This window comes from Chelonia mydas, chromosome 28, assembly GCF_015237465.2.
Source record: "Chelonia mydas isolate rCheMyd1 chromosome 28, rCheMyd1.pri.v2, whole genome shotgun sequence".
In the NCBI taxonomy this organism is placed as follows: Eukaryota; Metazoa; Chordata; order Testudines; family Cheloniidae; genus Chelonia; species Chelonia mydas.
The window spans coordinates 1,632,401-1,654,968 of record NC_051268.2 but is presented as its reverse complement, the minus strand read 5'-3'; the positions used below and the strand labels follow the sequence as shown (position 1 = coordinate 1,654,968).

General features: G+C 63.4%; 2 protein-coding genes and 1 long non-coding RNA gene across 28 annotated transcripts in view; 1 reads left to right on the top strand and 2 right to left on the bottom strand.

Annotated features, from left to right (window-relative positions):
* Positions 1-2,113: 2,113 nt before the first annotated feature.
* Positions 2,114-6,469, bottom strand: LOC119564564. The gene is made up of 2 exons (XR_005223551.2): positions 6,336-6,469; positions 2,114-5,801 (listed from the first exon to the last, which is right to left on the bottom strand). It is a non-coding gene; the product is annotated as an uncharacterized LOC119564564 (long non-coding RNA).
* A 31-nt stretch (positions 6,470-6,500) lies between these two features.
* LOC119564562 (protein mono-ADP-ribosyltransferase TIPARP) lies at positions 6,501-19,096 on the top strand. 9 transcript variants are annotated; one of them, XR_006287716.1, is made up of 8 exons: positions 6,791-6,928; positions 11,599-12,201; positions 14,671-14,833; positions 15,520-15,707; positions 15,803-16,048; positions 17,048-17,511; positions 17,620-17,669; positions 17,715-19,096. XR_006287716.1 is itself a non-coding variant. In XM_043537172.1 (8 exons), the coding sequence occupies exons 2-6, from the start codon at positions 11,636-11,638 to the stop codon at positions 17,496-17,498; spliced, it is 1,614 nt and encodes a 537-aa protein (XP_043393107.1). In that variant the 5' UTR covers positions 6,791-6,928; positions 11,599-11,635; the 3' UTR covers positions 17,499-17,512; positions 17,544-17,566; positions 17,697-19,096. The 9 variants fall into 9 exon arrangements, 7 of the variants coding, with proteins under 7 accessions (XP_043393105.1, XP_043393107.1, XP_043393109.1 ...); XR_006287717.1 differs by lacking the exon at positions 17,620-17,669 and adding an exon at positions 17,544-17,592 and having other exon boundaries at positions 17,048-17,512; XM_043537172.1 differs by lacking the exon at positions 17,620-17,669 and adding an exon at positions 17,544-17,566 and having other exon boundaries at positions 17,048-17,512; positions 17,697-19,096.
* Positions 19,097-20,402: 1,306 nt separating this feature from the next.
* The window catches only part of CHD3 (chromodomain helicase DNA binding protein 3), a 62,286-nt gene continuing 60,120 nt past the window's right edge, over positions 20,403-22,568 (bottom strand). For all 18 annotated transcript variants that reach the window (XM_037887235.2, XM_043537157.1, XM_037887241.2 and 15 more), the window contains exons 39-41: positions 22,325-22,488; positions 21,218-21,335; positions 20,403-20,991 (exon numbers count right to left, since the gene is read on the bottom strand). In XM_037887235.2, the coding sequence (XP_037743163.1) occupies positions 20,888-20,991; positions 21,218-21,335; positions 22,325-22,488 (386 nt within the window). In that variant the 3' untranslated portion in view covers positions 20,403-20,887. The remainder of the gene's footprint in view (positions 20,992-21,217; positions 21,336-22,324; positions 22,489-22,568) is intronic.

The following is a 22,568-nucleotide window of genomic DNA, read 5'->3' as shown; positions in this document are numbered from 1 at the left end:
TGCGCTTGGCTGTATAAACCTGCCCCAGACCGCTTCCGATCTAAATACCAGGCAACAAATGGACGGATACTGGTCAGCGCAATTGGTCGTGGTCTTGTCTCAACCCAGCCCAGCCGTCCTCAAGACGAATGCAGGCCAGACTTGCCGGGTGGACTCCTCCAGAGAAGCAGGTACTCGGAAAAGGATTTGGGGGAGCATGGGGTGATAATTAGCTGACCGTGAGGACGCTGTGGGCAAGAGGTCGACTGAGATCCGCGGGTGATCCTTTGACAGGGCCACCAGCCTAGTAGATGGGGAGCAGTAGACGTGAGAGATTTTGATTTTAGGTGGGCTGTCGACGCAGTCCCATGGGACATTGTCAGAAGCAAACCCGGGGAACACGAGAGGGATGAACTCAATACAAGGTGGGTGCATGACCGGCTGAAAGACCAGACTTGAAAAGCAGTTATCACTTGATCGCTGTCGGACTGGGAGGGCAAATCTAGTGGGATCTTGCAGGGGTCAGTCCTGGATCCGGGATGACTATTTTCATGACTGACTTGGATAACAGAGTGGGGCATAGGCTTAGAAAATCTGCGGATGACCCCAAGCGGGAAGGGGGGTGCAATCGTGTGTGTGAGATCTGTGAGTCCTCTGAGCCCTGTGGGTGTGTGTCTGTGTGAGAGAGAGCTGTGTGTTGGTGGGTCTTTATGTGTCTGTGTTGGTGTGTGCAATTTGTGTTATGTTTGTGAGTCTCCGGGTGTGGGGTGTGTTGGGGGGTGGGGGGATGTCTGCACTGTCTGTGTGTGTTTGTGGGTCTGTGTGTCGGTGTGTGTGACATCTCTGTGTGTTTATGACTGTGGGTCTCTGTGTGGGGCCAGTCACTTCATCCCCTTGCCTGCTGCCCCTCTCCCTCACTCTAGTCCCCCCAGACCCCACAACCTCCTCCAGAGGTGAGTTTCCGTTTTCAACTGCTGAGCCAGGGCCTGGGGCCGGACAGGGCACGGGTCTGTAGCCCCAGGGGCTGGTTCCCAGACAGTGCTATGCAGGCCGGGCCAGGACTCCTGGGTTCTCTCCCTGGCTCTGGGAAGGGAGTGGGGTCCAGTGGATAGAGCGGGGGGGAGAGCTGGGAGCCAGGATGCCTGGGTTCTCTCCCCAGCTTAGGGAGGGAAATGGGGTCTAGTGGATAGAGCAGGGAGGACTGGGAGCCAGGACACCTGGGTTCCATTCCCCTCTCTGTATCACAGCTGTGATGACTGCAACTTGCGGAGGAGATGGGATTGGGGGCGGGTACATTTCCCCCCAGGGCCGGCCCCACAGCCTCTTCCTTCAGGCCGGTTCCAGGTCTGAACTCTTCTTTTTCTTCCTGTTGCTGGGAAATCGCCTCTCTCAGAGCTGGGGATGGCCGATCACGCTGCGGAGCGGAGCCAAGGCCCAGCCGGAGAGGAATTTCCCCTTTCCTGCTTCCTTTTCTCCTGAAATAAAACTCAGGAATTTCCCAGTGGGGCCCTTGATAGGAAGAACAGAGACCAGCCAGCCTGGGGGAGTGGGGAATGGGAGATGGGGCCTTTCCCCTCTACGGGGGACTGGTCCCAATCTGGCATCAAGGGCCAGGGCAGGGCTAGCAGGGGGTTGTGGGTGGCGAGTGAGGGGCACCGGCAGAGCTGGGGAGGGAGCTCAGGTCTGGGCTAGCAGGGGGCTGTGGGTGAGGGGCACTGGTATTCACACTCCTGGCCCCTACCCCCCTGCCTGGTGGGATCCAGGTCTGTGTGATCCAGGGTGCCCAGGGCAGCCCTCACTGGAAAAGCCACGGTCAGGGCAGGCTGCAAAATGGAGCGCAGATACTCCCACGACGGCTGGGTAACATTGAAGTTAAATTCCCCAACCAGTCACAGAGTGGGCTTCTGGTCCCCCACACTGGTTATCAAGACGCAAAAACGAAATCACACAGTGATCTTATTGCATTCCAGTTCTCTGGCTCCCGGTCAGCACCTAGGTCCAGTACAGTAAGAAGTTATTAAAAAAAACTCTGCTCACGTATACAAAATGTTCTTCTCACCCCAAAGGGCCAGCCACGTCGCCAGATCAGTAGAGGTTGGGATCTTACCCAAAATACCACGCTGCCAGCCAATCCTTTAGTGTCTAAAACGAAAGGTTTATTATAAAGAAACAAGAAAAGATAAGCAGAGAGATGTCAAATGGTAAAACAGTCACATACATACAAGATTTAAAGTCCACAGATCAGGTTCCTAGCAGTATTGGTGAGTTTGCTGGCTTGAAAGTCCCTCTGGAACATATCCACAGCTTGGATGGGTCATGCAGCAGTTCTGCAGAAATGGACCTGGGGATTACCGCGGACGAGAAGCTGGCTAGGAGTCAGCAGTGTGCCCTTGTTGCCAAGAAGGCCAACAGCATCTTGGGCTGCATGAGTAGGAGCATGGCCAGCAGATGGAGGGAAGTGATTATTCCCCTCTGCTCATCACTGGTGAGGTCACAGCTGGAGTACTGCGTCCAGTTTTGGGCCCCCCACTACAGAAGGGATGTGGACAAATTGGAGAGAGTTTGTAGAAAGATTCGTCCAGAGGTAAGAAGCAGGACTGAAGACACAATGGAGACGATGCAGTTGCCTTTTATAGTCTGTTGCCACGTGGCCTGTGCTTCCTTTGTTTCCAACACAAGCTGCCCGGCACATGGCTTGGAAGCCTTTTCTCTCCATAGGCATGTCCCTACATGCCGTGCTGAGTCATAAGGTGTATCCCTTGCCTTCTCTCAATGGGACAATTGTATCGCTGATGGACCTTAGTGGGCCATCCAGCAGGCTAGACAGCGCTGACACCCAAACTGTCTGGGGGTGTCACCCAGAAGCATAGCACAAGTTTTGAAATACAGACATATCTATATCTCATAATCCTTCCAACAAAGCCCATTGCCAACTGTGTCCACATATCTATTCAGGGGACACCGTCATCGGGCCTAATCACATCAGCCACACGATCAGAGGCTCGTTCACCTGCACATCCACCAATGTGATATATGCCATCCTGTGCCAGCAGTGCCCCTCTGCCACGCGCATTGGTCAAACTGGACAGTCTCTACGCCAAAGGATAAATGGACGCAAATCAGACGTCAAGAATTATAACATTCAAAAACCAGTCGGAGAACACTTCAATCTCTCTGGTCACGCGATTACAGACCTAAAAGTGGCAATTCTCCGACAAAAAAACTTCAGAAACAGACTCCGACGAGAGACTGCTGAACTGGAATTAATTTGCAAACTGGATACAATTAACTTCGGCTTGAATAGAGACTGGGGGAGTGGATGGGTCATTACACAAAGTAAAACTATTTCCCCATGTTTATCCCCCCCCCCCCGTGTTCCTCAGACGTTCTTGTCAACTGCTGGAAATGGCCCACCTTGATTATCACTACAAAAGGGTTTTTTCTCCCCGCTCTCCTGCTGGTAGTCACTCACCTTTCCTGATCACTCTCATTACAGTGTGTATGGTAACACCCATTGTTTCATGTTCTCTGTGTATATAAATCTCCCCACTGTATTTTCCACTGAATGCATCCAATGAAGTGAGCTGTAGCTCACGAAAGCTTATGCTCAAATAAATTGGTTAGTCTCTAAGATGCCACAAGTCCTCCTGTTCTTTTTGCGGATACAGACTAACATGGCTGCTCCTCTGCAACCTGCCATAATACAGAGGTGATACAAACACATAAATGAGATGATCATATTTGGCAAATCATAACATATCTGACACAACTCATTGCAATTTTACAATATTAACATTCATAATATCCTCAAGCGTTCCCCAGATTCCGTCGTACAGCGTCACGGTCTCTGCACGGGTTACATTTGAGGCAGCTCCCCACTCTCATAGCAATGGGCTCAGGCTCTGAGCAGACTCAGGCAGCGTTGCTGATGCTCAGGGCAGAATTTGAAGGTTTTCTCTGTAACGGTCACAGAGTCACCGGGGCTCTGGAACTGCTCCCTACGAAGCCAGGCAGGACTCTGGGGGAGCCTCCTCTCTGAGCAGACTGTCACCAGGGCAAGAAGCTCACCCGGCTTCCACCTTCCTGGGCCTGACCTCGGAGCATTCAGCATCCTCTGCCCCTCCGTGCGCTTCCCACGAGTCTGCCCAGGCGGGCTCCTGGGGAAGCCAGAGGGTCCTGCCCCGCAATTCCACAGTCAGACGTGACTCTCAGCCAGCCAGGAAAACAGAAGGTTTATTAGGCGACAGGAACACAGTGTAGAACAGAACTTGTTAGCACAGAAATCAGTGACTTTCAGCCACGTCCATCTTGGGGAGTCTTGGCCCAGACTGCCCTGGCCTCCCTCTCTTCCAGCCCCAAGCCGCAGACTGCCCAGCTTCCAGCGACCCAACCCCCAACAGCCCCATTGCTCCTCCTCCTGGTCTTTGTCCTGCTTCCTGGGCAAAAGGTGTCACCTGGTCACATCCCCCTCCTGGGTCTCAGGTTACATACGTGCAGACAGCTAAGCAGCCTCACCTGCCCCCGAGGGCCTCAGCCTAAATCACACACCCAATTCCCACCACCTAGGCATTGGTGTAATACACAGGGAAACTGAGGCACACACCGCATTAATACAGGACCATAAGACTCACATGCAACATAACAGGGTGACTAAAACCCCACTGTGTCACAGTAACTATAACGTCTGGAGACTTGATTTTTTTTTTCCTAGTCCCACACACTGGTTATCAAGACGCAAAAACGAAATCACACAGTGTCTGAAGAACATTGTGGAGATCTGTCGCTCGTCCTTCAACACGTATCCTTCGACACTTTGGGAACAAGGCTGCAGTCTATGAGGGGTAGATAGACCTGCTTAGGAATTGTTCAATGCACCAGGGGGTTTTGGGGGTCCAAAAATACTGATTTCTCGATTTCCAAACTGTTCACACAAAGGGGACGGGTTCAAAGAATTTCCTGCTCCAAAAAAGTGTAGAGGAAGAATTGTCCAAATGTTTTTTGTTTCGACATTTTTTTCAGAACAAGCAAAAAAAATCCAGATGGTTTCCCATTTGAAGTGAGTTTTTCATTACCCAATTTACATGAGCTACGCGAATGACAAAAGCATAAAGACGAGAAGAACTTCAAAATCCAAACTGACCCTTTTAAAAGTTTTGGAACAAAACACTCCAACTGGTCTGAAATGGAGAAAAAGAAATCTTTTTTGGTCTGCAAATATTTTTTGTGCTCTTGACTATTTTGTCCGTATTCGAGCTGAGAGGAAATTTCAGCCTCTTGAAAATATTGGCAGGATGGCAACATCCATTCCCCCTGCCAATGCCGCGGAGAAAGGGACACTGATTCGTTTCAGTTTGTGTTGGGCCTCCAGAAAATGCCCCGAATCATCACACAAGTGCTTGACTTTAGGCAGTTGGGTTGTGCCATCCGTTTGTATACGGTTAAACTGGTGCATTAAGAAAATAACTCCAATCCAATGTCATGCTTCAGGCCTTCAGCTGGCCACCAGCCGTGGTCAGGAAGGAATGTTTCCCCAACGCACAATTGGCCAGATATAGCTGGGATTTTTTTTTATCTTCCTCTACAGCCTCAGAGGATGGCCACAGCAGGACACCAGACAGGAAGATCAGACGGCGGAGTATTTGAAGCCACTGGGATTTTGATGTGTTACATACTTATGGAGGCCTGTTGAGGTGAGTCAGGACCAACCTGGGTTCTATTCCTGGCTTGGCCACTGGGTGACATTGGGTAAAGCTGCTCCACCGATCTCTGCCTCAGTTTCCCCATCTGCTACTGAGAGAGAATGTGGGAAAGCACCTGGAGAGCTGTTGATGAGAGCGAGGTACTGTTATATTTCTGTGAAATCTAAACCGTGGTGGCAAGATCGGCACCAACGAAGTGGAAAGTGTCTTATCTTCGTCTGAGATGAATATCACAGAGGTCGTAAGTCTCGTTCTGTTTGTACAGCCCCTAGCACAGGGGGGCCATGATGGGGGCTGCTAGCCATGTACGGAGATGTCAATACAAATAGTTTAAGCATACGGATCATTCAAAACCCACTCCTCTCTCATTCATCCTTCCTGTAATCAGTATCACTGGGGGGGACTGCGCTTGAAATATTATCAGAGCCGGGGAGAAAATATTTTGGAGCTGTTTCCTATGAAGCCTGACCCAGCAGCTGGACTGGGCCCAGACTCCTGGGTCCTATTCCCAGGCCTGCTGCTGGGATCCAGTTACAGACACCTTTTTTGACCCAAATCGCTCCCCCCAGGAAAGGGGTTGTGATGAACTCACATTTTAAAAATTATTTCACTGTAAAAATAGATTCCCCCCCCAAATCAAAACTGCAAAAAACTTACCAAATAACACTTTTCCCAGGAAAACTCCATTTGAAGTTAAATTGACCCTCTGTCCCCAAAATCGGTGAAATTAACCCCCCCCCCCAAAAAAAAAAACACCCCAGCCATTGTCTCCATTTCTTTTTCATTTAAAGCCAGGCCTCTTCCCCCGTCTCCTCCCCAGGGGCTGAGAAAAGGAAAGCGAAACCGGAGCCGGCCGCCCCGGGTCCCAGAGCCTCCTGGGGGAGGCGCCTGGGCGGGTTCCCCACCGTGACTCGGGCCCAGCGCCGGGGGAGGAGACCGGGAAGGGCCGGGGGGGGGGAGAGTTGGCTCCGGTGGGGACTGGGAAGAAGTGAAACTTTGACGAGACCTTGTTGTTGTTTGGGTCGCTGGGGTTGGGGTGGGATCGCGGCTGCCCTGGGCTTCTCCCGGCGCCCGAGCCCCCCCATCCGCGCGGGGCCAGGCTGGGCAGCGGCCCCCCCCCCCAAAAAAAAGAAGAGAAGAGGGGGGGAAATACAAGCAACAGCCCCCCCCCCCTGCTGTTGGAAGCGGATCGCAGACAGGTGGGGTGCGGAGACCCGGCTGCTCTGAAGGCGGAGCTGGCTGCAGAGGGGGTGAGTGGGGGGGGCACCCCCAGTGGCTGGGGGCGGGGGGGGGGCGGTTCCCTGCTCTCCTTGGCTGCCGGGAGCTGAGGTATTGGGGCGGGTCTGGGCTGAGAACGGATGCGATGAGGTGAGAGTGGATGGTTGCACCGGAAAGCTGGAAGCCAGGACTCCTGGGTTCTCTCCCAAGGCTCTGGGAGGGGAGGGGGGGGCTGGTGGGTTGGAGCAGGGGGGGCTGGCAGCCAGGACGCCTGGGTTCTCTCCCCGGCTCCGGGAGGGGAGTGGGGGCTGGTGGTTAGAGCAGGTGGGGGGCTGGGAGCCAGGACTCCTGGGTTCTCTCCCCGGCTCTGGGAGAGGAGTGGGGGCTGGTGGGTCAGAGCAGGGGGGCGGGGAGCCAGGATTCCTGGGTTCTCTCCCCAGCTCTGGGAGGGGAGGGGGGGGCTGGTGGTTTGAGTGGGGGCGCTGGCAGCCAGGACTCCTGGGTTCTCTCCCCGGCTCTGGGAGGGGAGTGGGGGCTGGTGGTTTGAGTAGGGGGGGCTGGCAGCCAGGACTCCTGGGTTCTCTCCCCGGCTCCGGGAGGGGAGTGGGGGCTCGTAGTTAGAGCAGGTGGGGGGCTGGGAGCCAGGACTCCTGGGTTCTCTCCCCAGCTCTGGGAGGGAAGGGGGGGGCTGGTGGTTAGAGTGGGAGGGCTGGCAGCCAGGACTCCTGGGTTCTCTCCCCGGCTCTGGGAGGGGAGTGGGGGCTGGTGGTTTGAGTAGGGGGGGCTGGCAGCCAGGACTCCTGGGTTCTCTCCACGGCTCCGGGGGGGGGGGAGTGGGGGCTGGTGGGTTGGAGCGGAGTGGGGGGGAGAGGTTAGGTACTAGGACTCCTGGGTTCTTTCCCCTCCCCATGCACTCTGACCTCTCTTCACCACTGTTTCCTCTTCCCTACCGTCCGTCTGTCTTTCTGTAAAAACCCAGCTGCTTTCTTCCGAGATCTGCTCCCCCCCCTCGCCCATCCCCCCCGGCTGGGTTGCTGATCAAGCTGTGGGTGGGGTGATCTTTCCAGACCTTGCCTAAATTAGGTGTCTCCTGCTGGCTGAGCCCCTCCCCCTCCCCCTCCTTCTCCCTGCAGCTGTGCAAACCCAGAAGAAAGGGGGGGGGGTCCACTGAATTACCCCCTCCACCTTTCCCCCATTTGATCCACCCCCCCGCCCCCGTGTCGCGAAACCCTAGCTGGAGCCCCACTTTTCATCCGCAGAGCTCGGGGAGGGGGTGAGGCTGGCCTCTCCTGGCTGGGGGAGGAAACTGAGGCACAGCTGGGGGGAGGGCAGAGGAGAGACTTGCATCAGGGCAGGGGGGCTCACATCTCGGAAGAACGCTCCGGTACAAAGATTGGTTTCCGGTTTTGACCCTTTAAACCCCCCCCCCCCCTTCTTGCAAGAGGAACCGAGGCGTGTTCACGGGACCAGGCCCCGGGAGGTGATTCATTTCCCCTCTGTCCAGAGATGGGAGGTATTGGCAGATTCCAGACTGTTTGAATCAGTAGCCTGTGTTCCCAGCCCCCCCGCTCTAACCACTAGCCCCCACTCCCCTCCCAGAGCTGGGGAGAGAACCCAGGAGTCCTGGCTCCCAGTCCCACCCCCCCGCTCTAACCAGTAGCCCCCACTCCCCTCCCAGAGCCGGGGAGAGAACCCAGAAGTCCTGGCTCCCAGCCCCACCCCCCCCGCTCTAACCACTAGCCCCCACTCCCCTCCCAAAGCCGGGGAGAGAACCCAGGAGTCCTGGCTCCCACTGCCCCGCCCAACAGGTCCTATATTGCTTTCCCCAGCCCCCTAAAATACCCCCACTACGGAGCCATCTCCCTAAGTAGTGGAATGGCTTTGGGGGGGTGATATCTGCACACACACACCCCCATACCGTCTTGTTGGAGGGGGGAGGGGTGGGATGTGTCTGATGTCAGTCCTGGGCCCATTGGCCTGCTCTGGAGGTGGCCCATGGGAGCCAGGGGGAGACCCTACAATAAGAAATGCCCTGGGTGGAGGAGAGGAGCAGAGTCTGGTGGGTTAGAGCAGGGGAGGCTGAGAGCCAGGACTCCTGGGTTCTCTCCCCGGCTCTGGGAGGGGAGTGGGAGCTGGTGGGTCAGAGCAGGGGGGGCTGGGAGCCAGGACTCCTGGGTTCTCTCCCAGCTCTGGGAGGGGAGTGGGGTCTGGTGGGTTAGAGTAGGGGGGGCTGGGAGCCAGGACTCCTGGGTTCTCTCCGCAGCGCTGGGAGGGGAGTGGGGTCTGGTGCGTTAGAGCAAGGGGAACTGAGAGCCAGGACTCCTGGGTTCTATCCCTGGCTCAAGGAGAGGAGAGGGGGCTAGAGGTTAGAGTAGAGGGTGGGGGCTTGGAGCCAGGACTCCTGGGTTCCATTCCAGCCATTCCCAGCCCTGCCGGGCAATAGCTGGCAAGTGCCAAATCACAAGACCCGTTTGCTGGGACACTTCCAGCTCGTGGGCTGGAGGTGTTGGGGGATGGGGCCTGTTCTCTCGGGTCTGATCCGGGGCCGTAGTTCATATCCCAGCTCCTCCCTCCGCGTGGGGGGCCGGGAGATGCAATGGATCAGTGACCCCCATCCTGTGGCCCTCAGGGTTACTGATTCTGGGCAGGGCCGGGGGAACAAACTGCCGGGGCTCGGTTCTCCTGAAGGAGAACGATATGTCCGGAGGAGGAACAGAGAGGTGATTTTTTTACCTCTGGATTTGGCCCTGGTGTGATGGGGAAACCGTGTTTCCGTTCCGGGGCGAAACTCCCAGCTCCCCCCTGCAGCGCAAAAAAAAGGGCTACGCATCTCGCAGGTTGGCCGTGGTTTTGCCAAACTGTCCCCCTGGGGGCAAAAAGCTTCTCAAAAAAGTTAAAAGTGGTTTGATATTTTTTCGGGGGGGTGTGGAAAGGATCAAAAGGACACTTCAAATTTCCGTCCACGGGACGGGGTTTTAAAAATCGCCAAAGCCTTCGAAGAACCGTTGAAACCCGGCGTTCGGTTCGCCTTGGCCTTTTGTTGCGTTGAAATTTATCCCACCCGACTTTTGGTCTGTGTCGGCTGAAAAATTGCCCAGACGTTAAAGACAACGTGGAGATCTATTCGAAACCACTCCGGGTTTGGGGCGTTTCCGGGCACGGAATTTCTGGAACGTTTGCCGAAAAGTTTGGGGTTTGTTTGTTTGTTTGTTTTTTAAAAAAAACCCATCAAAATTGAAACAGTTTTCACTCGCGCCGCAGTTTGGCCTTTTTACGGCTCTGCGTTTCTCCAAAAAGGCCCCGCAACAAGTTTTGTTTCACTCCAAACGCCGTCAAAAACCATTTTGTCCCCTGCTTGTGAGCTGCTCTCGGTCCGGTAGAGAGGGCCCAGCCCAGGCCGACGCACAGATGCCGTTTCTCTTCTCTCGGCTTCGCCGCGTCTACGCTGGGGTTTTGCTTGGCAGAGCCGTGTTGCTGTCGGTTTCCGTATGCTTGACCGACGCGGCCAGGCTTGACGTGCCCATGGAGTCGGCCAGATATGTGGGAAGAGCGTCGAGGGTTTCAAAAGAACGCGGCAAAACTGATCCGCCCTCTTTAGCGGAGCGGGCAGACGCCGGCAGGTGACGGGATCACCGTGGATCGGACACACAGGACGGCTCGGGTTTTTTTGGGATTTCCACCGCGCCGGCCTTTTCGAGAAGCCGACCCAAACTGGCTTCAAGCCGGGACGCTTTTGTTTGGAAAAATGTCAAAACAGCCTCCCCCCCCCCCCCCCAAGACAAACAATGGGGTGAAACTACCACAAATTTGCAACCCATTTTGCTGTCCCCTTTTTCTTCCAGGGTGTGGGAGGTTTCAGATGGAGAATTTTGCATGAAGAGATCTTGGCAATCTTTGCTCGGGGTCTCTCAGATCTCTTCCTAAAACACGGGATTTACCCCCGCTCTAGACATCAGTCCCGAATCCTACCCTCTCAAGCACCCCAGACAGACCCTCATTAGCCCTGGAGCTGGGGCGGGGGGGGGGGGAGTCGTCACACCGGATCAGGCCCACCTTGCTCGGCGTCCCGGCTCTGCCACCGATCGGCACTGACTGAATTGTAGCTAGGAGCCAGGACTCCTGGGTTCTCTCCCCGGCTCTGGGAGGGGAGTGGGGTCTGGTGCGTTAGAGCAGGGGGAACTGAGAGCCAGGACTCCTGGGTTCTCTCCACAGCGCTGGGAGGGGAGTGGGGTCTGGTGCGTTAGAGCAGGGGGGGCTGGGAGCCAGGACTCCTGAGTTCTCTCCCTAGCTCTGGGAGGGGAGCAGGGGCTGGTGGGTCAGAGCAGGGGCTGGGAGCCAGGACTCCTGGGTTCCATCCCCGGCTCTGGGAGGGGAGCGGGGGCTGGTGGGTTAGAGCAGGGGGGTCTGGGAGCCAGGACTCCTGGGTTCTCTCCCCGGCTCTGGGAGGGGAGCAGGGGCTGGTGGGTCAGAGCAGGGGCTGGGAGCCAGGACTCCTGGGTTCCATCCCCGGCTCTGGGAGGGGAGCGGGGGCTGGTGGGTTAGAGCAGGGGGGTCTGGGAGCCAGGACTCCTGGGTTCCATCCCCGGCTCTGGGAGGGGAGCGGGGGCTGGTGAATTAGAGCGGGGGGGCTGGGAGCCAGGACTCCTGGGTTCTGTCCCCCCAACACTAACCCTTGGTCATTCTCTGTCTCCCTGTTTTCCAGCTCTCCCCGGGAGGATCGGGCCGTGTCCCGGCGCCCCATGGCGGCCGGCAGTGATGCCCCCGCAGCCCCGCCACCCGCCCGGCTCGCTCGCCTCAAACGCTCCCGCCGTTCGGCGTTCCGCCCCCCCGTCGCGCCGCGGCTCAAGGCCCAGGCGCGGCTGCTCCCCCGCCGGCCCCCGGAACCGGGGGGAGCTGCCCCAGCCCCCCGCCCACCCTCCCCGGCCCCGGCGGCCCCCGCCGGCGACCCCTACGGGGAGAGGGTGGAACTGGCGCTGCGGGAGGCGGAGGCGGCTCCGGAGCCGAGCCCCGAGGCCGGGCCCGGGTGCGAGGAGCTGACCTTGGACCACCTGCTGGAGATCGTGGCCCAGCTGGAGTACCACACCCACCCCGAGGACGGGGTCCACATCTGCCCCCACTTCCTCCTGGGCTGCTGCTTCTCCGGGGCCCAGTGCCCCCAGCACCACACCCTGCTGCCCTTCCACTGGCAGCTCTGGCAGAGCGCCCGCCTCCCGCCCGGCTGGCTGAGCGTGGGGCCCGAGGCCCACGAGACGCTGGAGCGGCTCTACAGCGACCCCGAGCGCACCCACGTGCGGGCCTCCTACCAGTGAGTGTGCGGCCGGGGGGAGCCGGGACGCCTGGGTTCTCTCCCCGGCTCTGGGAGGGGAGTGGGGGCTGGGAGCCAGGACACCTGGGTTCTCTCCCGGGCTCTGGGAGGGGAGTGGGGGCTGGGAGCCAGGACGCCTGGGTTCTCTCCCCGGCTCTGGGAGGGGAGCGGGGGCTGGTGGTTAGAGCGGGGGGGGGGGGGCTGGGAGCCAGGACGCCTGGGTTCTCTCCCCAGCTCTGGGAGGGGAGTGGGGGCTGGGGGGTTAGAGCAGAAGGGGATTGGGAGCCAGGATGCCTGGGTTCTCTCCCCGGCTCTGGGAGGGGAGCAGGGGCTGGGGGGTTAGAGCAGAAGGGGATTGGGAGCCAGGACGCCTGGGTTCTCTCCCCGGCTCTGGGAGGGGAGTGGGGGCTGGTGGTTAAAGCGGGGAGGGGGGGTTGGGAGCCAGGACACCTGGGTTCTCTCCCTGGCTCTGGGAGGGGAGTGGGGGCTGGTGGTTAGAGCGGGGGGCCCTGGGAGCCAGGACGCCTGGGTTCTCTCCCCGGCTCTGGGAGGGCAGTGGGGGCTGGTGGTTAGAGCAGGGCGGGGCTGGGAGCCAGGACGCCTGGGTTCTCTCCCTGGCTCTGGGCGGGGAGTGGGGGCTGGTGGTTAAAGCCGGGGGGGGGGGGGGGGGGGGGGGGGGGGGGGGGGGGGGGGGTTGGGAACCAGGACGCCTGGGTGGTTTGTTCAATGTCCCCGAGTTACCTCGATTGGTGTCAGGTTGGGGGAAGGTCGTTGACAGGGCTGGGGGTGGGGGGCATGGGCTGGGGCAGGATGAGGGGCCGGACGTGGGGGGTGTGATCAGAGGGTGGGTAGGAAGGGGGTACACACGGGGGCAGATGTGGGGGGGGACAGTTCTGGGGGGGGGTTGCAGGCGTTGGGTCTGTGCTGGACGTGGGGTACAAGCGGTCAGCTGGGGGGTGTCGGGTTCATTGGGGCACGGGAGGGGGGCAGGTCAGGGGTAGAGGCCGGGGGGTCGCCTAAGGTGTAGTTCTCAACCAGGGGCCCGGGGCCCCGACCCCGCCACCCGGGGCTGCCGCCAAGCCTGAGCACTGGGGGGCGCGGGGGCCCCAGGCTGTTGCCTTGTTTGCTGCCCCCTAACGCCGGCCCCGGCTTTGATCTGCAGAAACCCAGTTCTTGGGCCACAGCACGCTGGGGGGGGGCGGGAGAGAACCCCCGACCTAGGGGACAATGCGCATTTGTGCATGATCCTGGGGGCTCTGGGGCGGGAGTGGGGGGCAATGGGGCAGTGTTTGGGGGGGCTGGTAGCGTGGGGGGGAACGGGGCAGTGGGGCAGGGTTTGCAGGTGTGGGGGCAGTGATTGAGGGGGGCTGGTAGTGTGGGGGGGAACGGGGCAGTGGGGCAGGGTTTGGAGGTGTGGGGGGCTGGCGGTTTGGGGGGAATGGGGGCAGTGGGGCAGGGTTTGGGGTGGGGGGGGCTGGTAGTTTGGGGGGAATGGGAGCAGTGGGTCGGGTTTGGGGGCATGGGAGGGAAAGGGGGCAGCGCTAGGGGTGGTGGGCTGGCGTGGGGGGGAATTGGGGGCAGGGTTTGGGGTGGGGGGGCTGGTGGTTTGGGGGGAATGGGAGCAGTGGGGCAGGGTTTGGGGGCATGGGAGGGAAAGGGGGCACTGCTTGGGGTGGGGGGCTGGCGTGGGGGGGAATGGGGGCAGTGGGGCAGGGTTTGGGGGCATGGGAGGGAAAGGGGGCACTGCTTGGGGTGGGGGGCTGGCGTGGAGGGAATGGGGGCAGTGGGGCAGGGTTTGGGGTGGGGGGGCTGGTGGTTTGGGGGGAATGGGGGCAGTGGGGCAGGGTTTGGGGGCATGGGAGGGAAAGGGGGCAGCGCTAGGGGTGGGGGGCTGGCGTGGGGGGGAATTGGGGGCAGGGTTTGGGGTGGGGGGGCTGGTGGTTTGGAGGGGATGGGGGCAGTGGGGCAGGGTTTGGGGGCATGGGAGGGAAAGGGCGCAGTGTTGGGGTGGGGGGCTGGCGTGGGGGGGAATTGGGGGCAGGGTTTGGGGTGGGGGGGCTGGTGGTTTGGGGGGAATGGGGGCAGTGGGGCAGGGTTTGGGGGCATGGGAGGGAAAGGGGGCAGTGCTTGGGGTGGGGGACTGGCGTGGGGGGGAATTGGGGGCAGGGTTTGGGGTGGGGGCGCTGGTGGTTTGGGGGGAATGGGAGCAGTGGGGCAGGGTTTGGGGGCATGGGAGGGAAAGGGGGCAGCGCTTGGGATGGGGGGCTGGCATGGGGGAAATGGGGACAGTGGGGCAGCGTTTGGGGACTTCAGGGGCTGGCAGTGGGGGGAGCAGTGGGGCAGGGTTTGGGTTGTGAAGGGAATGGCCGTTTAGGGGGCAGTGAGTGGGTAGCGGGGGGCAGTCGGGGGTGACGGGCAGGCCCCAGCCCAGGCCCCCCCAGTGACCCCCGTCTCCCCTCGGCCCGGCAGGGGCGTCACCTTCGACATCGACCTGGTGGCCATGCAGGTGTGGAACAGCCCCAGCTTCACCCGGGTCCGGCGCCTCGAAACCTCGCCCGCCCCCGGCACCCCCTTCCGCACCACGCGGCTCTACTACTGGAAGGCGCTCGGCGGCTGGGAGCCCTACAGCGAGGTGCGCCGGACGCCGGGGTTCCCTCCCCGCCGCGGGGGGCGCTGGGGGCCCGGGAGCCAGGACGCCTGGGTCCTCTCCCGGGCTCCGGGAGGGGAATGGGGGCTGGGGGTTAGAGCCGGACTCCTGGGTTCTCTCCCCAGCTCTGGGAGGGGCGTAGGGGCGGGTGGGGTAGAATGGGGGCTGGGAGCCAGGACTCCTGGGTTCTCTCCCCGGCTCTGGGAGGGGAATGGGGGCTGGGGGTTAGAGCCGGACTCCTGGGTTCTCTCCCGGGCTCTGGGAGGGGAATGGGGGCTGGGGGTTAGAGCAGGGGGGGCTGGGAGCCAGGACTCCTGGGTTCTCTCCCCAGCTCTGGGAGGGGCGTAGGGGCTGGTGGGGTAGAACAGGGAGGGGCTGGGAGCCAGGACGCCTGGGCTCTCCCGGGCTCTGGGAGGGGAATGGGGGCTGGGGGTTAGAGCCGGACTCCTGGGTTCTCTCCCCAGCTCTGGGAGGGGCGTAGGGGCTGGTGGGGTAGAATGGGGGCTGGGGGCTGGGAGCCAGGACTCCTGGGTTCTCTCCCCAGCTCTGGGAGGGGCGTAGGGGCTGGTGGGGTAGAATGGGGGCTGGGGGCTGGGAGCCAGGACTCCTGGGTTCTCTCCCCGGCTCTGGGAGGGGCGTGGGCCGCTGACCCCTCTTCTCTCCGCCCCCAGCCCTTCGCCCAGAGCATCGAGGCGGCGCTGCGGAGCGGCCAGCAGGAGGCGCTGTGCAGCACGGCCGAGCACAGCTACCGGCTTGACCTGCGGGCCGGCTACCAGCGCAACCTGGCCACGGGCACCCTGCGCCCCCTGCGGGCCCGGCCCGCCTTCCGCGCCCCCGCCCTGCTGCTGCCGGAGCTACGGTAACCGCCCCCCCCCGCCGCCCCCCCCCGCCGCGCACCCCCCCCCCCCCAGAGCCGGGCTCACGGCCCCCTCACCCCCTGCCTCGCCCCCGCAGGACGCTCTCCGGCAGCCTGTACCCGGGCCCCCCGCCGGCCCCGGGGCCCCCCCCGGCCCCGCCCTACCCCGAGACCTGGGCACCGCTGGCCCCCGGGCAGGACTGGCACCAGGCGCCCGTGGGGGTGGAGGAGCGCGGCTTCCGGCTCATCTACGGGCTCTTCCACAAGAGCCTCCCCGAGGCCCGGTACCGCCTGGAGAGGGTGTGGAGGGTGCAGAACCCCTTCCTGTGGGACAAGTACAAGCGGTGAGTGCCCCCCCCGCCCCCCCCCAGCCCTGCGCCCCCCCCCAGCTCGATCCCCTGCACCCGGCACCCGCTATCCCCTCCCCCTGGGCGCAGAACCCCTTCCTGGGGGACAAGTACAAGCGGTGAGTGCCCTCCCCCGTGCCCCCCAGCCCTGTGCCCCCCATGCCTCCCCACCCCCACTGCGCCCCCAGCCCTGCCCCCCATGCCCTGCGCCCCTGTCGCAACCCCCAGCCCTTCCCCTGTCACGCCCCCCGCACCCTCTGCTCCCTGCCGCGCCCCCTTGCCCTGCCCCCGCTGAGCCCCCACAAGGCCTGCGCCCTCCACTCTCTCCCTGCCCTGTCTGCACTGTCCCCCCTGCCCTGCCCTGCCCCTCGCCATGCTCCCCCCTAGCCCTGCGCCCCCCATTCCCCTCACCCCTGTCCCCCGTATCCCACCCACCCTGCGCCCACCCACACCCTGTGCCCCTCCAGTCCTGCCCCCCCACACCCTGCACCCCCCACTCCTCCCAGCCCTGCCCCCCGGCCACGTCCCCCAAATCCTGCCCCCCCTCTCCTTCCTTGCCCTGTCCCTCTCACCTTGCATCCCCGGCCACACACCCCAGTTCCTGCCCCTCCACGGCCCCCCAGCACCCCCTAACCCCTCCCCCTGGGCATTTCCTGGGTGCAGAGCCCCTTCCTGTGCGACAGGGACAAATGGAAGGGTGCCCGGCTCTAACCACCACTCCCCTCCCGGAGCCGGGGCGAGAACCCAGGAGTCCTGGCTCCCAGCCCCGCCCTGCTCTGACCCACCAGCCCCCGCTCCCCTCCCGGCACGAGAACCCAGGAGTCCTGGCTCCCAGCCCCGCCCTGCTCTGACCCACCAGCCCCCGCTCCCCTCCCGGCGCTGGGGCGAGAACCCAGGAGTCCGGGCTCCCAGCCCCGCCCTGCTCTGACCCACCAGCCCCCGCTCTCCTCCCGGCGCCGGGGCGAGAACCCAGGAGTCCGGTGTGTCCCCCTGCAGGAAGCAGAGTCACATGAGCCGGCAGATGTCCCCGGAGCAGCGGCTGCGGAATGAGCGCCATCTCTTCCACGGCACGTCGGCGGGCGCGGTGCCGGCCATCTGCAAACACAACCTGGACCCCCGGCTGTCGGGGAAGCACGCCGCCCTCTACGGGCAGGGCAGCTACTTCGCCCGCCGCGCCAGCTACTCCCACCGCTACGCGCCCCCCACCGAGGCCGGCCTGCGCCACGTCTTCCTCTGCAAGGTGCTGGTGGGGCGCTCGGCCATGGGGCAGCCGGCCCTGCGCCGGCCCCCGCCCCTGGACGCCGGCGACCCGGCCAGCGACCTGTACGACTCGTGCGTGGACAGCCTGAGCGACCCCCAGATCTACGTGGTCTTCGACAGCGACCAGTGCTACCCCTACTTCCTGCTCCAGTACCGCCAGCTGGAGGAGGTGGTGAAGGTGGACTGAGCCGGGGGAGGAACCCAGGCGTCCTGCTGTGGCTCCCCCCCCTTACCCCCCGGATTCTCCTGGCTGCGGAGTGAGGGGGAAAGAACCCAGGTGTCCTGCTGCGCTCCCCCCCCCCCCCCCCCCCCCCCGGATTCTCCTGGCTGCGGAGTGAGGGGGAAAGAACCCAGGAGTCCTGCGGCTGCCCGCACCTCCGCTGCAGAGTGAGGGGGAAAGAACCCTGCTGCCCCCCTGGATTCTCCTGGCTGCAGAGTGAGGGGGAAAGAACCCAGGAGTCCTGCGGCTGCCCCCCCACCTGGCTGCGGAGTGAGGGGGAAAGAACCCAGGAGTCCTGCGGCTGCCCCCCCGCCCAGCTGTGGAGTGAGGGGGAAAGAACCCAGGAGTCCTGCGGCTGCCCCCCGGCCCGGCTGTGGAGTGAGGGGGAAAGAACCCAGGAGTCCTGCGGCTGCCCCCCTGCCCGGCTGCGGAGTGAGGGGGAAAGAACCCTGCTGCCCCCCCGGATTCTCCTGGCTGCAGAGTGAGGGGGAAAGAACCCAGGAGTCCTGCGGCTGCCCCCCCACCTGGCTGCGGAGTGAGGGGGAAAGAACCCAGGAGTCCTGCGGCTGCCCCCCCGCCCGGCTGTGGAGTGAGGGGGAAAGAACCCAGGAGTCCTGCGGCTGCCCCCCTGCCCGGCTGCGGAGTGAGGGGGAAAGAACCCTGCTGCCCCCCCGGATTCTCCTGGCTGCAGAGTGAGGGGGAAAGAACCCAGGAGTCCTGCGGCTGCCCCCCAGCCCGGCTGTGGAGTGAGGGGGAAAGAACCCAGGAGTCCTGCGGCTGCCCCCCCGCCTGGCTGCGGAGTGAGGGGGAAAGAACCCAGGAGTCCTGCGGCTGCCCCCCCGCCTGGCTGCGGAGTGAGGGGGAAAGAACCCAGGAGTCCTGCGGCTGCCCCCCCGGATTCTCCTGGCTGCGGAGTGAGGGGGAAAGAACCCAGGAGTCCTGCAACTGCCCCGTAGACTTTCCGGCTCTGTGCTCAAGGGGGGACGGGGCTGTGCCCCCCAGGAGGGGAGGGGGGGGTGGACACAGGGACGTTCCGTGGAAGGGGCCAGCCCAGGTGTGATTGGTCTGGGTTGGGTCCAGCAGGAAGTGATGTCATTCTACAGCAGGCAGTGATGTCACTGGACCCGACCTAGCCATGCAGGGCCAAGCAGGAAGTGATGTCATGCTACGGGCCCCAGCAGGAAGTGACGTCCACCAATGGGCTTGCAGGCCTTGACATCATGGATGAAGGCTACACCTGGCCATGATGTCATTACAGAGCCAACCAATGGGGCGCAGCGACTGGGAGTTGCCTCATTTGACCCTGGGAGGCCCCGCCCACTCTTACAAACCGGATTCTGATTGGGCGTAAACTGAGTCAACAAAGCATGGCCAGCAGGAGCCCCTCCCACTTTGCCAAACCGGCTCCCGTTTGGCAGAGAGGGCAGCGGCGCTGGGCTCGAACCCGGGGCCTGCCTGCAGGCATCTCCTGCTGCTGCTTTAATAAGGGGGGCTGGGGCTGTTGTAGGGCCCAGGCTGGGATCTGGCCCCATTGCCCCCCAGCAATAAACCAGGCGCGGAGCCCAGGCCATGACGTCCGTGTTCTCTGTGGGGCGGGGGTCGCTCCCCTGGGAATGGGCCGGAACGAACCTTGCCTCAGTTTCCCCACCTGGCTCTTTCTTTCCAGCCAAGCCCCCCTGGAGCAGAGATGTGGGGCCGGGGGGGGGGTTCTTCCCTCCCCGCTTGTGTTCTCACCCCAAGGGAATGAGGCCCCCCAAATCCAGCACCCAGGGGGCTGTTTCCCTTCATTTCCCCCTGGTCTGCCTGGCACAGGGCCACCAGCCCGCCCCCCACTCCCCTCCCAGAGCCAAGGAGAGAACCCAGGGGTCCTGGCTCCCAGGACCCCCTGCTTTTGGCAAGGTGGTCCTGCCTTTCTGCTCCAGTTTACACCCAGGGTTTCCTCTCCAGTAAGACCCTCACACCTGTACCCCCGTCCCCTCACCGCCGGGCTGGGGGGGCTCGTGGCTGCCCCGTTTCCTCAGGGCTGGCGGCAGGGCCCGGTCTGGGGCTCGCCCCTGCTGCAGACTTTATACTGGCGCCTCACTGAGACCCCTGCAACGCCCCCCTCGACTTGGGGGCCTCAGGCACGCTGGGTGAGAGCAGCCCCATGGTCCCAGACCCCACCTGTGACCGCTTTGAGTCCTGCCCGGTTTGCCCCGATGGGGCCCGCGGCTGCTGCGGGATCAGTTCGGACCAGCCGGGTTTGCCAGGACAGGCCGTGGCGGGCAATGGTCACTGGGTGCCCCAGTGAGACCGGTGACGTGGGGCAGGGGAGAGAAATGGGTGTGGAGGAGTGGCGAGGGGGGGCTGGACAGATGGGGGGGGTGCAGGGAGAGACGGCGCCGTGTGGGGGTAAAGGGTTCTGTGGGGATGGATAGACAGAGACAGGTAGACGGACAGACAGGGTGCCGGGGAACGGCTACGTGGGCGGACAGGCGGGCGCGTGGGGATGGACAGGGGTGTGGGGGCGGACAGGCGGACACACGGGGATGGAGGAATGGACAGGCGGGCACATGGGGTTGGACAGGCGGGCACGTGGGGACAAGTGGGCACGCGGGGACAGACAGGTGTGTGAGGACAGGCAGGCGCATGGGGTTGGACAGGCAGACGTGCGGGGGGGACAGGCGGACGGGGACAGGCGGATGTGCAGGGGGGGACAGGCGGACGGGGACAGGCGGACGTGCAGGGACGGGCGTGCAGCCGTGCCAAGAGGAGCAGCGGGCTGTGGTGGTCTTTGGGGAGGGGCTTCCCGCTGTGGGGGCACGGGGCCCTGCCCCACTGCGGGGCTAGGGAGACCCCCGCCCCCCACAAACACAGCCGGAGGCAGGGTCATGTAGCCAAGGAAACGGTGCCTTTATTCCGCGCGGTTTAAACAAGAAGTGATGCGAACTGCCGACAATCCGGAGTGACTCCTGGCGCGCCCCCAGCCGCCCCGCCCCCCTCCAGCCAGACTGCAGCGAGGTAGAACTGCCCCCCTGCCCCGCTTTGGGATGGGGGGCGACCTTCCCAGGCCGGGGGGGGCCGCCCCCACAGTGGGGTGCCGAGGGGAGGGCCTGGGGGGCTGGCGGGGGGCACCCCATACAGTATGTGTGTGTATATATATATATATATATTCATATTTATAGAGTAGCCGGCAGGGCAGGGGTCCCAGGACTGGACCCCCCCGTCACCCACCCAGGCTACGTACCCTCCCCCTGGGGGGGGAGAAGCGGGGTCCCGTCTGGACAGAGCGGGGGTGGGGCCGGTATGCCCCCCCCCCGGGGGAAAGAGAGAGAGGAAGGGGGCTGCCCCTGCCCGCGGGAGGGGAGGGGTCCCCGTCAGTCGTCGATACAGATCACCTCGCCGGCCCGGGGCTCTTTCTTCTCCAGGGGGTCAGCGTCCCGCTCCCTCTTCACCAGCACCGGGGGGCCGTTGGTGGCGGCTGCGGTGAAGAGGGGGGAGTGGGGTGAGAAGAGAGAAACCCACCAGCCCCCGCTCCCTGCCCAGAGCCGGGGAGAGAACCCAGGAGTCCTGGCTCCCAGCGCCCCCTGCTGTATCCCACCAGCCCCTGCTCCCTGCCCAGAGCCGGGGAGAGAACCCAGGAGTCCTGGCTCCCAGCTGCCCCCCCCGCTCCGCCCCCACCATGCCCTGGACCTGGGGGTGCTGACCTGTGATGAAGGACCCAGCTGGCATCTGGCTGTAGTTGGCGCCCGCCGTGGGCAGGGCTCCGGCGCTGAAGGAACCTCCGAAGCTCTGGGGGGTGGCGTACGGGCCCGGTGGGAAGGCCTGGAAGAGAAGGGGCAGTGAGCTCTCCAGGCCCATGGGGGGTGGATCAGGGTGTTATGGGGCCTGCAGGGCCGGGGCCTAGGCCCCCCAGTTATTACAAGGCCCATGGGGATAAGGCCAAGCCCCCCCAGGCATTATGGGGCCTGTGGGGGCAGGGCTAAGCCCCCCCCAGGCATTATGGGGTGTGTGGGAGTGGGGCCAAGCCCCCCAGTAGTTCCAAGGCCCGCGGGGGGCAGGGCCAAGCCCCCCCAGGCTTTATGGGGCCTGTGGGGGCGGGGCCAAGCCCCCCCAGGCATTACCGGGGCCTGCGGGGGGCAGGGCCAAGCGCCCCCAGGCGTTACCGGGGCCCGCGGGGGCAGGGCCAAGTGCCCCCAGGCATTACCGGGGCCTGTGGGGGGCAGGGCCAAGCCCCCCCAGGCGTTACCGGGGCCTGTGGGGGGCAGGGCCAAGCCCCCCCAGGCGTTACCGGGGCCTGCGGGGGCAGGGCCAAGCCCACCCCAGGCGTTACCGGGGCCTGCGGGGGCAGGGCCAAGCCCACCCCAGGTGTTACCGGGGCCCGTGGGGGCAGGGCCAAGCCCCCCCCCAGGTGTTACCAGGGCCCCCCAGGCGTTACCAGGGCCCGCAGGGGCGGGGCCAAGCCCCCCCAGGCGTTACCGGGGCCCGCGGGGGCGGGGCCAAGCCCCCCCAGGTGTTACCGGGGCCCGCGGGGGCGGGGCCAAGCCCCCCCCCAGGCGTTACCGGGGCCCGCGGGGGCAGGGCCAAGCCCCCCCCTGGCATTACCGGGCCCCCCTAGGCTGTTACCGGGGCCCGCGGGGGCGGGGCCAAGCCCCCCCAGGCGTTACCGGGGCCCACAGGGGCAGGGCCAAGCCCCCCCCAGGCGTTTCCAGGCCCCCCTAGGCGTTACCGGGGCCCGTGGGGGCGGGGCCAAGCCCCCCCCCAGACATTACCAGGGCCCGCGGGGACGGGGCCAAGCCCCCCCCAGGCGTTACCGGGGCGGTCTGCGTCTCGTTGCCCTTGTTGGCCAGGCGGCTAAGGATGCTGCGCTCGGACATCTGGAGGCGGGCGGCGATGGGCGGGATGCGGGACAGCGTGGCCGGCAGGCGCGTCACGTCGGCCTTCATGTCGCTCAGCAGCTCCTCCAGCTGGTTGAGCACTGGGGCGCGGAGAGACAGAGAGAGGGGGAGAGGCGTCAGCCGGGGCGCGGGGGCCTGGCCGGCTGCCCGGCGGGGGCCC

Excerpts from the sequence above, each read along its gene's own strand:
- LOC119564562 (XM_043537170.1), top strand. The coding sequence starts at position 11,636 with ATGGCGGCCGGCAGTGATGCCCCCGCAGCCCCGCCACCCGCCCGGCTC. Across the intron at positions 12,202-14,670 it reads CACGTGCGGGCCTCCTACCA|GGGCGTCACCTTCGACATCG; the intron begins GTGAGTGTGCGG and ends TCGGCCCGGCAG. Across the intron at positions 14,834-15,519 it reads GCTGGGAGCCCTACAGCGAG|CCCTTCGCCCAGAGCATCGA; the intron begins GTGCGCCGGACG and ends CTCCGCCCCCAG.